Source organism: Watersipora subatra, chromosome 8, assembly GCF_963576615.1.
Source record: "Watersipora subatra chromosome 8, tzWatSuba1.1, whole genome shotgun sequence".
In the NCBI taxonomy this organism is placed as follows: Eukaryota; Metazoa; Bryozoa; class Gymnolaemata; order Cheilostomatida; family Watersiporidae; genus Watersipora; species Watersipora subatra.
This window is the reverse complement of record NC_088715.1, coordinates 4,403,980-4,418,573: the sequence shown is the minus strand read 5'-3', so window position 1 is coordinate 4,418,573 and position 14,594 is coordinate 4,403,980. Positions and strand designations below refer to the sequence as shown.

The following is a 14,594-nucleotide window of genomic DNA, read 5'->3' as shown; positions in this document are numbered from 1 at the left end:
ATTTGTTCACTAGCTATCTGATCTGAATAGAAGTTGCTCACCTACACAAACAGGCCTGCCAACCCAAGAGTGGGGCAATGCGTGAGATTTGGTTTTGGCGCAGTTGATGTATCAATGATAGTATATATAAAATTGTGGAAATTGGGGCAAAAGTCTCACGCATTTTTATTTTTTTTTTGGGGTGATTGTGTGAGTCTCACGCCCAATGCGTGAAAGTTGGCATGTATGTACACAAATGTTGTTGGGTAACACCTATGCAAAATGGCCTTAGAAGTGAAATAACCATTTAGTGTTGCAGTTTCATTTTATTATATAACATAGGGCAGTTTCTCAATGCGCTCGGTGGTTACATTTACAAAATATAAGTTTTGTTTAAGTTGCTGGGGTCGATCTATGGGGGCGCATGATCATGCCCCCATGACTATATACTCTCTCACTAGGGTACTGGTTGCAAGCGGGATGAATAGAATCGCCTTAATTTCAGTCGACTTGAGCATCTGTCTCTTGTGTTTACTCCAACACTCTATACAGGAACCTGTATAAAAATCTTCAGTGCTGACAATCAAATTGCTTTCTACAGCTTCTCTAGAATGCATATTGAACAGCACCAAAGCATGACATTTCTCATTTATAGAAACTAGCTACCAGATTTGTATTATCACTAATAATTGAGTGATATCACACCAGATTAGTCGACACATGACTACACATAGCTTAAAGTTACGGCAGCAAAAGTAGCAACTGCTAAAACAATAATTTCCACTAGCTGACATATACAAACAGCCAAAACAGAATAATGCAGGTGAAATTACCATTATGTGTAGCAGGTAACTCGTCATATTTAAATAGTTCAACCTTTAAGCCAATATCTCACACAGAAAGAGCAATGGCTCTCTTCTTTAGTTTGTAAACGAGGCCTAATCTGCGCTTCTCTGGCTGTTTGATGACAACAGGTGCCACTGGCTGAGCAAAATGTGACATCTATTTCTTGAGTTCTAAAAGCAGATACAAGTTAGTAAAAGCTAGTAGTGGGTGAAAGAAAACAGAAATGTCCTAATGCATTGGTAATAATTTGACACGCTATTCTTCTATATAGTAATGGCACCATTATTATTACATATCACCATGTCCACTATCTGATGCCAGGCTAATAGTGGTAGGTTAGCAAGTGGTAGGCAACTATCATCATTTCTCATTGTTTATAAGCTGATTTTTACCCGGGCATAATACCATGGCAACGCTGGGAGACACAGCTAGTATTATAATAATTGTTTTGTTTATTAACCGCCACTAGTAGCAAATGTCAAACGACAAATGAATATTGTGAATAACGAATAAAATAGATAATGTAATGATTACAATGAATCATTTTGGTAATGCACAGTTGGAAAAGGTTTGAGATGCACCAAAACATGAAAAGCTTAGGGTAGAGCAATAATAATTAAAAATATTGCTTTCTCATTCATTTACTACATTTAGACTCCTTCATTCATCTCATATTTAATATAACACAATACTTACCTAAATAAATAAACTATTTACCATTGCATGCACTGCTACTTCTGAAAAAAGCGACATCGCTCACGCTAGCCCTATCAGTAGTGCTTCTCATATCTATAATATGATTATAATAATATTGTAAAAAAGAATGGATTTTGTTAGTAAGTTGATAAATATATTTATTAAATTTTGAATAAAATAGTGAACCCACCATACTAATGGAACTACTTATCCAGTGAGAGAAAATCTTGCCAACAAACCTCAAAACTGAGAACAACCAGACCAGTGAACTAGGTTCAACTTACCACTGAGTCCTGAGTGATAAATTTAGACAACTGCGTAGGACGAGGCCTGATATATGCATGAGATGTAGTTACATTTGTTTGCTTGACGATCAAAAAAGCATAGCTAAACTTGTTCCTAGTGCACAGGCAAACCATAGAACTATACTCTATCGTTGTGTGGTATATAAAAAATACTGCATATTATCGAAAAAAAACATGCTGTCATATCGAGGTTTATGAAAATGTTAAACATGTGCGGCTGGCATTACTACTCTGCACTTACTAATAACTGACTGGTTAAATAGGTTGTCACTGTCCATGATTAATTTTCCATCAATGTAGTAATAAATTACTAATTATGGAGGTACTGAGATAGTAATAACAAAGAGAATCATTGACTCGAGTCTTTTTGCTTGTTGAAAAATGGAGAATCGAGGCGATTCGTCTATGATGACAATAAAGAAATAATTCAATTATTACTGGTAGGATGCGCCAAGGCATTTCAATTCTACAGTAAGCAAAAATACCAGAAAATCGGTTCAATTCATTTGTAAATTGAGCATGCTTGAGCAAACGTGTGAACTCGAGTGCTCATCTACGCCTGATCCTGCATAATTCCCTACCTTATACACTCACCATAACTGCTGTGACCACCTGCAACTGCCTTGGCCTCAGACGTCAACATAGCCCAAGTTTCATAAATCCCATCATACACCATACCCTTTTTTTCGAGCTACACCATAACTACCAATGAGCACACGTACCAACTCGCTTTGTGATGTTTGTTACCTGACTCAATAGGCTGTGCATCTGACTTGTCTATCCCCAGGCTACTGCCAAAAATATTCTCCTCTTTAGTGCCAGCACCATCGCCAATATAACACTCTCTTCTCTGTCATCCTGATCAGACTCAAACTTGCTCTCTCATAACGCACTTACAACACAGTTTATAATTTTAGCTGCTGCAACTCAGTTATGCCCAAAAAGTTTGTTTTTTATCCTTTCACCACATAAACCTCATCCTCCGTAGTCTCCTGTATTTACTTTCCAATGGAACTTCTACAATTCCAACTATATTCAACTCACTACCATCAGCATTTTCTCAAGCTGTTGATGGCTTCTTTAACTGCAACTTCAACCTATTGGCAGTTGTTTCAATCTGCGCTCTCTACATCGACCCTTGCAACTTTCAAAATTTCTCTACCACTATGTTCAATAACTTTTAATAACAGCATTAACTTAGTTCTACCCCTCATATTAGGTTGTGTATCTCTCATATTAGGTTGTCTATTACCACTTTCACTTTTATATCCTCTCCTCTTGACTACACTATGGATACACAAATTCATCTCCTCAACAAGTCTCTCCTACAAACAATCACTGTGTTCACCGGACACCAGCTTTGGATAACCGAACTTCATCATGTCACAACACAATCTATTTTACAATACCAACTCTATTCACTCTACATCTCTCCTTTTGTTTTTAATAGTCACCTTCTGCTTCACGAATAATAAATTCAAACAACTCACTGGTATCTTTCCAACACGGACACTTCACAGTGTCAGCACCTCACAGCTTCAACAACTCACCTCCCCAACACTTCACCTGATTCACATGCCACCTCACTTTCATGCCTGTTAAAGGGTAGTGTCAATTGTTAAATTTGACAAGCCACCAATACTAGCACTCTTTTGTTTACGATCACAGGAAAAAACTCAACACTTGGTCAGCTGCCCCACATTGTATTAATGTAGGTCATCAGTTGTAGTAAAGAAGAATGGCTTCAGTAATTCATTCCATTTGCTTATATACCACCTATATTATATACCACCTGCTTATATACCCAGTTTTGCGACTTATGGTTTCAGCATGGATACACGTGTTTGACCAGTAACATAATGCTAGCATTTACTAGGCATCTCTGGCTTTGCGATGATATTTTGTGCAGTGAAAAGTTATGAAACTACGATGAGCCTGAAAGCGCAGTGACTTCGTATTCTGGTGAAAACGTTATACATGTATCTGTCAAACCTTTTCACTACATACCAAGTGCTGTCAAGTTTGCTGTTTTGTTATTTGGAAGCTTTCAGTCAATTCACAATCGTTGCTTGATTAATTTCAATTGTCTATTAAAAAAAACATTTCAAATTTGGTCTTTGGCAGTAGTCCACAAGTTACTTGTATTCCATTGATTTTCTTATTGAACCTCTACAGTTAATCTCTTAGTGATTAAATTAAATTGGTTTGACCACACGTAATGAATTATTCGTTCAATTTGACCGAAATCAAGAAATGAACGAATAATTCGGCTGAAATTCACAGAATTATCTGAGCTGAGCGTACACACCGAAGTCATCGACGAAACGCTCTCAATTGGCTAAACAATTTTTATTTTAGCGAGCATGATTCTAGCAGCTTTCGCAGTTGGTATAGTCCAAGACATGTACCGCTACACACAATAAAAGTACGAGTACAATTCAACATAATACACCCGATGAAACTGCTCAAGTTGCGCTATTGTTGGTTAGCGAGCATGATTCTAACAGCTTTTAAAATTTACATCGTCCAAAGCGCATAAAGGAACACGCAAGAAAAATATTACGGCAAATCGCCATAGTAAATACGATGCAACTGACTTGATTGCGCTAAAGATGGCAACTCTTTCTACCACGGAACTTTTGCTGCTAAAAGGAAAATTGTTATTATTAAAAAAAAAGAAACGATCTATAACCATAATGTGCAAACGATAAAAATAATCAACAATAGCGCAATGTAAGAAGTTGCATCGTGTGTACTATGTTGAATTGCACTTGTGCTTTTATTGTGTATCGTCATACGTGTCTTGGACTATACTAATTGCAAAAGCTGCTAGAATTACGTGTGGCTGTACCTTAATAAAACTATTGTAAAGGTGTTTAATTGTGAAGTAATTAGCAAGTAATGGCTAGATAAGTGAAAAGTAAATTGTGACCTAAATCTATTGTGACCTAAATCAGATAAGAATGACATAGCCTTGTAGTTAGGTGAAAGTGTTTGCATACTTGCAATTTGTCGCAAGTTCAAATCCAGTACGACGAGGAGTTGAAGGTATTGTACCTTTACATGCTGCGCAGTGGTTTTCAGCAAATTAGCCAGAGAAGAGAAATTGTATATATCGAATCGCCAGATGGAGACATAGAATCGATCATGGATACCGAACGTCAGAAACGGTCCTTTCATGCTTCTGTTGTCATTATACTTTTATTTACAATACATATTCACAAGGTTTTACAAAGTAATATATTTTTAATAAGTATATTCAAGTAATATATTATTTAAATGTTACTTTAGGACTTGCCACCTATTTTTCGAAAAGTGTTGGCATCAATAACAAAGTCTAGGAAAGTAATCACCTCATCATCCTCGTGGGTGCAGACCATAATTAAATTTAAGTGAAAGAAGATCGGAAGAATAGAAAAAAAAATAAGCGGGATAGCTTTTGTACTAGTTTATAGCCCTTGATGAATCTGCCTCCACAGCAAGAGAGCTATGCTCTCTACCTCAATATTTCTACCAGTTGATATCTATTGCTTGCAATTGACCTGCGATGATAGTATAGCCTGTGTCCTTCTTTACAATTTGCTGGCATTTTTAATTTTTATTTCATTCTAAATCTGAAGACATATTTTTATTTTATATCTATATTTAACATTGTTGCATAAAAGCTCATTGCACTCACTGATATGTTGGCTACAGTTTGCCGCCAAAACTAGCTTTTTATGTGCAATAGAAGAGGAGTTACGAGCGTTGATCAATTGCATGATCAGATTACCGCAATGATGCTATCAAATAATGTGCTGTAAATTTGCAAATTTATTTGTTATATAATGATAATCTACCAAATGCTACAAAATTATATTCATGAACAAGTCACACAAACAAATCATACTTTATTACACGTAAAAACGTAAAGGTTTTTAAAACAAAAATATTTGCATCGTTTGCTCGAATAGCTGCGTTCTGATTGTTATTTTCGATGGAACGAACATCTTCTAGTTGTCTAATACCTTCCAAAATATTTTCTGGTCCCGACTCTTTTTTTACACTGCTGAGCTAGTCGATATTAGTGTCCAAACAATTTTTCATCTGAGCAAAACTTTTCCGCCCTGCATTTAGCACAAATGCCTAAAAGTTTGCTCGCTAAATGTAACCTTTGGTCCAAAACTTGTAAACTGTTTCTTGTACATGTACATCGAAATATTAGGACCGCATTAAAAAGGAACTACTATTAGTCTTGATTAAACTATTAGTAGTTTAGATTAGATAATTATTATTAATGATTAGTCTAATAGACTAATCTATTACTTGATGGCTTCCCCAGTGCAAATTATTATGCCTATTAATTACCTTATTATGCCTGTTAGGTACCTTATTATGCTTGTTAGGTACCTTATTATGCCTGTTAGGTACCTTATTATGCCTGCTAGGTACTTTATTATGCCTGTTAGGTACCTTATTATGCCTGCTAGGTACCTTATACCTGTTAGGTACTTTATTATGCCTGTTAGGTACCTTATTATGCCTGTTAGGTACTTTATTATACATGCTAGGTACCTTATTATGCCTGCTAGGTACTTTATTATGCCTGTTAGGTACCTTATTATGCCTGCTAGGTACCTTATTATACCTGTTAGGTACTTTATTATGCCTGTTAGGTACCTTATTATGCCTGTTAGGTACTTTATTATGCCTGCTAATTACCTTATTAGGCATGTTATGTATCTTATTAGGCCTGTTAGGTACCTTATTACACCTGTTAGGTACCTTATTATACCTGCTAGGTACTTTATTATGCCTGTTAGGTACCTTATTATGCCTGTTAGGTACCTTATTATGCTTGTTTGATACCTTATTATACCTTTTATGTACCTTATTATATCTGCTAGGTACCTTATTACACCTGTTAGGTACCTTATTCGGCCTGCTAGGTACCTTATTATACCTGTTAAGTACCTTATTATACATGCTAGGTACCTTATTCTACCTGTTAGGCACCTTATTATGCCTGCTAGGTACCTTATTATACCTATCAGGTACTTTATATGCCTGTTAGGTACCTTATTATGCTTGTTAGGTACCTTATTATGCCTGCTAGGTGCTTTATTATGCCTGTTAGGTACTTTATTATACCTGTTAGGTACCTTATTATACGTGCTAGGTACCTTATTCTACCTGTTAGGCACCTTATTATGCCTGCTAGGTACCTTATTATACCTATCAGGTACTTTATATGCCTGTTAGGTACCTTATTATGCTTGTTAGGTACCTTATTATGCCTGCTAGGTGCTTTATTATGCCTGTTATTACCTATTCGGTAATGGCCTTGTAATGCACTTTGGTTTCATGGTTGATATTGTTTTGCATAGTCACCATGTATTTACCCTTCTATATCCTTGATGGTACCAGTTGGTATTTCCTGGCCATCTGTATGCACAGTATGGCCTTTCTTGAGGATTAGCCTTCTACATTTTCAATACTAAAGGTCATTCCCATGTCTTTGCTGTAGACTTGCATAAGGTGTATTAGTGGAAGGTGTATTAGTGGAAGGCGTATTAGTGGAAGGCGTATTAGTGGAAGGCGTATTAGTGGAAGGCGTATTAGTGGAAGGCGTATTGGTGGAAGGCGTATTAGTGGAAGGCGTATTAGTGGAAGGTATATTAGTGGAAGGCGTATTAGTGGAAGGCGTATTAGTGGAAGGCGTATTAGTGGAAGGCGTATTAGTGGAAGGTATATTAGTGGAAGGTGTATTAGTGGAAGGTGTTTTAGGTTATCTTATATTTTGGTTGTTTTGTTCAACTTTGTCTCATTTCCATTATCCACGCATAGCTTCTTGTACACTAGGGCTTACCAGTTTGCCCAACCACCTTTTCAATGGTGTCTATAGAGGCTCCCTACTTTGGATTCAAATTAATATGGTGTAAGTTTGCTGAGCTGGCTACAAAGTATGATGAAGCAGCATTTGCCTTGTTTGACACCCATTTGTTATGGTGCAAGTGCTACTCCGAGATAATTGGTCTATTTACAGGTGCTTTTAGTACTTGCAGGTTGAAGTTTTACTCACAGGTTGTCTAGATAACATATTCTCTATGACTTCTGCGGTAAATAGGTGCTGCTTTTACTGTGAGATATGTTTTACAGTGCATAAAATTAGCTCAAAACCTTTGTGCTTAACGCAATGGTTTAATTTTATGACAAATCAGAAATATTTGTTAACATTTTCTCTAGAAATCTTAATGCGTTCTGTTCTCTCTTGATGCAGGGTTTGCTCTCAGTGGACACACTAGACATGTCTGCTCTCTCCTACAGTCATGTGAGTGCCTGGCTCAAGTATGTTTACACTGGTGATGAGTCAGCCCTTCTCCAAATACCTACTGACAATGTCATGCAAATATCCCAGTATGTGTGTCTATTCTCACTTTCCTTCAGCCTTTATATATCTTTGCTTATCACCTTCATGTTGTGTACAACTCTGATAACTATTGATTTGTAGTCCTTATATCTTGATTTAAGGACTATGATGTTACTATGTACTAGTATGCTGGCAATATGCGCCATGAGAGATTATCGTATGTAATCAGCGTGCGCACAACTATTTAGGTATGTTACAAGGTGGTCCAGTGCTGCAGTTGGTAGTGCGCCTGGCTGCAAATCTGGATGTCTGGGTTCAATTCCTGTGTAATCCGTTTTTTCTCAATCTTTAAGCGTGGCTTCCGACAAACGGACACGGCTCTTATTATAGTAAAGATTTCAACCCACCTCATTGGCTAAGTAGCATATGAAATGAGCTTTTGTATGTCTTTTTATGTTCACTTTATGCTCGACTGTCGGCTAATTTGTGTACTGTTAAAATAATTTGTATCGCACAAGTTGGGTTGTACAATTACTATTGTCTCTCCTGTGCGCTATCTGTGAGACCATCCTAGTGTTTATCAAAGTAGAACTTGCTGATTGTTAGTACGGAAGCTCGAACCCGCAAACTATGGACTTATACACATATCGACAAGGCTATGTGTATAAGTCTATAGTTTATGGGTTTGTTGTTACAAAAAAGTCATGTTACAACCATGAATTTTTTGTCATTTGCTGTCACACTCATAAGATACCTGTCATTTGCTGTCACAGCCATGAATTACTTCTCATTTGCTATTACAGCCATAACAACAACCTGTCATCTGCTGTCACAGCCCCTTATTACCTGTCATTTGCTGTCACAGCCCCTTATTACCTGTCATTTGCTGTCACAGCCCCTTATTACCTGTCTTTTGCTGTCACAGCCCCTTATTACCTGTCATTTGCTGTCACAGCCCCTTATTACCTGTCTTTTGCTGTCACAGCCCTTTATTACCTGTCTTTTGCTGTCACAGCCCCTTATTACCTGTCTTTTGCTGTCACAGCCCTTTATTACCTGTCATTTGCTGTCACAGCCCCTTATTACCTGTCTTTTGCTGTCACGATCATGAATTAACAGTTTAAATGCTTCAACTCGATGTTGCAGTCATCTTTAGGGTATTTATGGTACCATAAATTTGATTTGAAAATTTTGTTACATTTTATAGGTATATTCTTAAGTTTGCCTCAGGAAAGATCAACTTAAAAAAATGACGGGTAAGTTTAACTCTGCAGGCGGTATTAAGGTTTTATGAATATAATATGGGACATTTTTTAAATAAAGCATCTGCCATGGTCAGAGTGGCTGTGCATCACGTTTGATTAGTTTTTCAAATAGTAAAAAAGCAGCCTCTATGAAACAATCACTATGTTTCCATGACTCGCGTGATACGTTTTGGGGCTGTGCGCAGCTTGACCCCCCAGTAGGTAAAGTATTAGCCTAATTAATGACTCTATAAATAGCTACGCAGTCTTGTCACGCTAACCTTAGTAGCAATCGTTTGGAACATTGGTGCTTCGAAACTGCTCAAATCAAATAAAAATGACTGAAGCGTGCAAATGTTTAGAATGGAATATCCAGCGATATCTTAATGCGCATGATTCGCATGTACCGTTTTCATCATTCACAAGCATGATGGATTCGATAAAGATTTGCGCATCGCAAAATTCACTTAGCTTATGGATTTATGCCGTTTCCATGATGCAGTTAACTTGCGGATTGGCTCAAATTTGTGCATTTTTTAAATAAAACATCTGCCATAGTCGGAGGCCGTGTAATCTTTTTTGTACAGAGTGGCTGTGCATTGCGTTTGGTAGTTTTTCAATAGGCAAGAAAGTAGCCTCTACGAAACTGCGTAGTCCTTTCTTTGTTCTTGTGTCCATGGAGAAGTACAAGGTGTAATCTTTACTATTTCTAGGTAGCCTCGGCACCTCGGAAAAGCGGCAGAAAAAAGCTGCTGTCAGCGGAGGGCCTAGTGTTAAAAGGAGGCCTGGCAGGCCAAGAGGTAGTAGATCTTCTGCAACACCCAAGGATGAAACCTATGCCATAAATAACGAATCTACAACTAGAGTACTTCCTCGTACCCATATGGTAGTATTGCTATACTGCTACTAGAGTACTTCCTCTTATTCTGATGGTAGTATTTCTAATCTACTACTAGAGTACTTCCTTTTACTCTGATGGTAGTATTTCTATACTACTACTAGAGTACTTCCTCTTACTCTGATGGTAGTATTTCTATACTACTACTAGAGTACTTCCTCTTACTCTGATGGTAGTATTTCTAATCTACTACTAGAGTACTTCCTTTTACTCTGATGGTAGTATTTCTATACTACTACTAGAGTACATCATCTTACTCTGATGGTAGTATTTCTATACTACTACTAGAGTACATCATCTTACTCTGATGGTAGTATTTCTATACTACTACTAGAGTACTTCCTCTTACTCTGATGGTAGTATTTCTAATCTACTACTAGAGTACTTTCTCTTACTCTGATGGTAGTACTTCTATACTACTACTAGAGTACTTCCTCTTACTCTGATGGTAGTATTTCTAATCTACTACTAGAGTACTTCCTCTTACTCTGATGGTAGTACTTCTATACTACTACTAGAGTACTTCCTCTTACTCTGATGGTAGTATTTCTAATCTACTACTAGAGTACTTCCTCGTACCCCTATGGTAGTATATCTAATCTACTACTAGAGTACTTTTTCTTACTCTGATGGTAGTATTTCTATACTACTACTAGAGTACTTCCTCTTATTCTGGTGTTAGTATTTCTAATCTACTACTAGAGTACTTTCTCTTACTCTGATGGTAGTATTTCTATACTACTACTAGAGTACTTCCTCTTATTCTGGTGTTAGTATTTCTAATCTACTACTAGAGTACTTTCTCTTAGTCTGATGGTAGTATTTCTATACTACTAGAGTACTTTTTCTTACTCTGATGGTAGTATTTTTATACTACTGCTAGAGTACTTCCTCTTGTTCTGATGGTAGTATTTCTATACTACTGCTAGAGCACTTCTTCGTACCCATATGGTAGTATTTCTATACTACTACTAGAGTACTTCCTCTTATTCTGGTGTTAGTATTTCTAATCTACTACTAGAGTACTTTCTCTTACTCTGATGGTAGTATTTCTAATCTGCTACTAGAGTACTTCTTCTTACTCTGGTGGTAGTATTTCTATACTACTAGAGTACTTTTTCTTACTCTGATGGTAGTATTTTTATACTACTACTAGAGCACTTCTTCGTACCCATATGGTAGTATTTCTATACTACTACTAGAGTACTTCCTCTTATTCTGGTGTTAGTATTTCTAATCTACTACTAGAGTACTTTCTCTTACTCTGATGGTAGTATTTCTAATCTGCTACTAGAGTACTTCTTCTTACTCTGGTGGTAGTATTTCTATACTACTACTAGAGTATTTCCTCTTACTCTGATGGTAGTATTTCTATATTACTACTAGAGTACTTCCTCTTATTCTGATGGTAGTATTTCTATACTACTACTAGAGTACTTCCTCTCACTTTTAAAATGATTAAAAAAAGAACATTCTTTCAGGAGGCATTAAACTATGTATATCTTATATTTGCATAATGTTCTAGGTTTCGCAAAAAGCCTTACATGCATCAATTTATATTAGCTTTGGAGTCTTTGCTTTTTGTAGGTTACTGGACGGTCTAAGAAGTTTGCATCGGCTGACACATCGGCTGACACATCGACTGTTTCTTTGGTAACATGACTTCCCTCTCATTTTTGAATTGGCGCATTAGAGCATTTGAACCTGAAGATGAGCTCAACTTTTGCAGATTGTAGAATCAGTTCTCTTGACTTTTAGGTTCCATCACCTCATAAGACTGTGAACAGACATCGAAAATCTGTGAATAATATCCGTAGTTGAAGATCAATGAATAATGATGAGTTTTTATCTGATACATCCATGCGTACTTCTATGCATTCTCCAGAAATGCCTATCGACCATTCACAGCAAAACTCTGAAATGGCTAACGAGTTGAACCTCGCTGGAGCTCTTTCACCCCCTTCTGCCAATAAAAGTTTAGAACTTCAAAAGATGTTTAACATTAGTAAGCCAATAGAGAACGATATTGGGGGTAATAGCAGTTCCCCGATTAGTAAGAGCTTTGACAATGCGATCTCTAGTAAATCTCCCAGAGGTCGGAATTATGCCAGAAAGAGCTGTAAGCCCATAAAGAATATTAACCTTTTAACTATTAGAGGCAAAGAAAAAGGTAAACGAAAGTTCATTCCATCTCACTCGCTGTCAAAGAAAGCTGCCTTAAAGTATAGACAAGCTTACCAAACAAAAGGAGAGGCAACTCGATCATTTGATTACAATATTCACAAGTTTACAGACAACAGTCTAGCAAAAAAGAGTTTTGGACTCTGTATAAAAAGTCAAAAAGGTGGTGGGCGGGGCCGAAAACGCAAACTGCATTTTAAATCGAAGTGTAGAGTAACTGAAAATTCTCACAAGATCTTGTCTCCAAATCAATACCCTTATGCAGATCCAAGCGAGTTCTCTTCATTGGATTTTAGTCGTGTTCCTATCGTAGACATAGAAAAGCTTCCTAATCAGAGCTCAAGTCACAAGAGTTCTATGATTTCTCAGGAAGCCATAGAATATGACAGTTTGAGGACAGATGATGCCTGTGTTGGCAATGAGGACCAAATGAGTTCAACAGATTCGGTTACTGTGGAAACCTATGATACTAGTCCTATAGCGGTCGACCTAAGTACTAACAGTGAATCATTTGCAGGTACACCTTCAGCTGATGTTAAAAAAAAGAATCATTCCGTCGGGAACTTTCCTGCAGGTACATTTAGTTGTCCAAGTGTTACACTGCTGTTAGTCAATGAAGTTGTTTTTCAATTTTGTGATACACGGGAGCCTTTTTATGCAGACTGCCCTTATTTTTAAATTTTATAAAGAAATGTCTGTGATACATAAAAAATAGGCAAGATGGAAACAGGTTTAGCCTTCATTCTTGAAGAAAGTGTGAGAGTGGCAGTCTGCTCAATTTGTCATATTAATTGCTGGGCAGACAAATTGGTAACAATTTTCTTGTGAAACGATTTAAGATAATTTGGAGAGCTTGTCCTCAGGCGCCAGCACAAATCGATAGCAAACTTTAATCTGTTTTGTTATCGCTAAGCTGCCCCCTCTACTAACCAAAAAACTCTCAGCCGTCTCAATGCATTCTTGTGTTCATCTATCTCATAGATGAACGCTATTTAATTGTACTTCTATCAACTGTGTTTAAATCTCACAATAGCTGTGCATACATAATCTCTCATTTGTAACTAGTTTGGAAATATAAAACTACCCAATTTCTTCAAATTTGGCTGTATGAGCTTGTATGAGGTATTGCTTAGAGAGAAATAAAATTTCATAGTCGGCATCATTTAAAATACATCAATGTATGAATGACGGGCAGATAAGTGATTGATGGTTGGCACAAAAATTGATTCATTCAAAGCTTGGTGTTTCAATTTAAAAGCATTCTTGGCTTAAAGCCCACATGATTTTCCCTCAATCAGTTGTGTTTAAACATGTTTCTTAGGACGTAAAGGTACCAAGAACTGTATACTACCGGTATATAAAAATCAAAATTCTCCTGCAACTGTGTAGATTAATGTAAAATTAGCTCATCTCTAGCCTTTTTGTCGTTATATTATATATCAAATGAAATTTTCAAGTTTGCAATACTCATTTCATTCAAGAGCATTTTCATGTTTCATATATCTATTTCCCACACAGCTGGTGCAAAGGGTCTGTCAGAAGATACAGAAGACGTCATGCCAGGGCAGGTGCTTGATGGCGGCACAGTGGAACAGGCTAATGCTGATCATGGGAATGAAAAAGATGTTATCATTCGTTCCGAAGATGCAAAATTTTTTGGAGACTTTTTAGAGATTACCTCACGTGACTTCACTAAACTCGAGGCATCAGTTGGTCCAAAAGATGTGTAAGTTTCTATGAACGAGGCTGAACTCAGTGAGTAGGAAAAGCTTTTCAAACGGATTATATAAATTGCGAAAGCTGCTAATATCGTGCTCGCTAATAATTTGTTTAGCCAATTAAAAGCGTTTTGTCGACGATTTTGGTGTGCATGCACAGCTCTGCCAATTCTGCGAATTCAGGCTAAATAATTCTTGTGTTTTTCTGTTCATTTCGTGATTTCTGTCAGAATTAACGAAAAAATCTGCACATGTCGCAATACCTTTGGACCACAGAATATCTTTGTTGCTTTACCGCGGTGTAAAATGCTCCTATATTAAGCTTGGCTGTGAGTGTTTATATATCCTACGAGGTTGGCACACACCCTTATTCACGCA

General features: G+C 37.0%; 1 protein-coding gene across 2 annotated transcripts in view; it reads left to right on the top strand.

Moving 5' to 3' along the window:
* The window catches only part of LOC137402126 (uncharacterized), a 298,131-nt gene that overhangs the window by 113,862 nt on the left and 169,675 nt on the right, over positions 1-14,594 (top strand). The window contains exons 2-6 of one of the 2 annotated variants that reach the window (XM_068088594.1): positions 8,086-8,222; positions 10,133-10,305; positions 11,905-11,970; positions 12,076-13,072; positions 14,017-14,224. In XM_068088594.1, the coding sequence (XP_067944695.1) occupies positions 12,145-13,072; positions 14,017-14,224 (1,136 nt within the window). In that variant the 5' untranslated portion in view covers positions 8,086-8,222; positions 10,133-10,305; positions 11,905-11,970; positions 12,076-12,144. The remainder of the gene's footprint in view (positions 1-8,085; positions 8,223-10,132; positions 10,306-11,904; positions 11,971-12,075; positions 13,073-14,016; positions 14,225-14,594) is intronic. The other variant, XM_068088595.1, reaches the window with a different exon arrangement.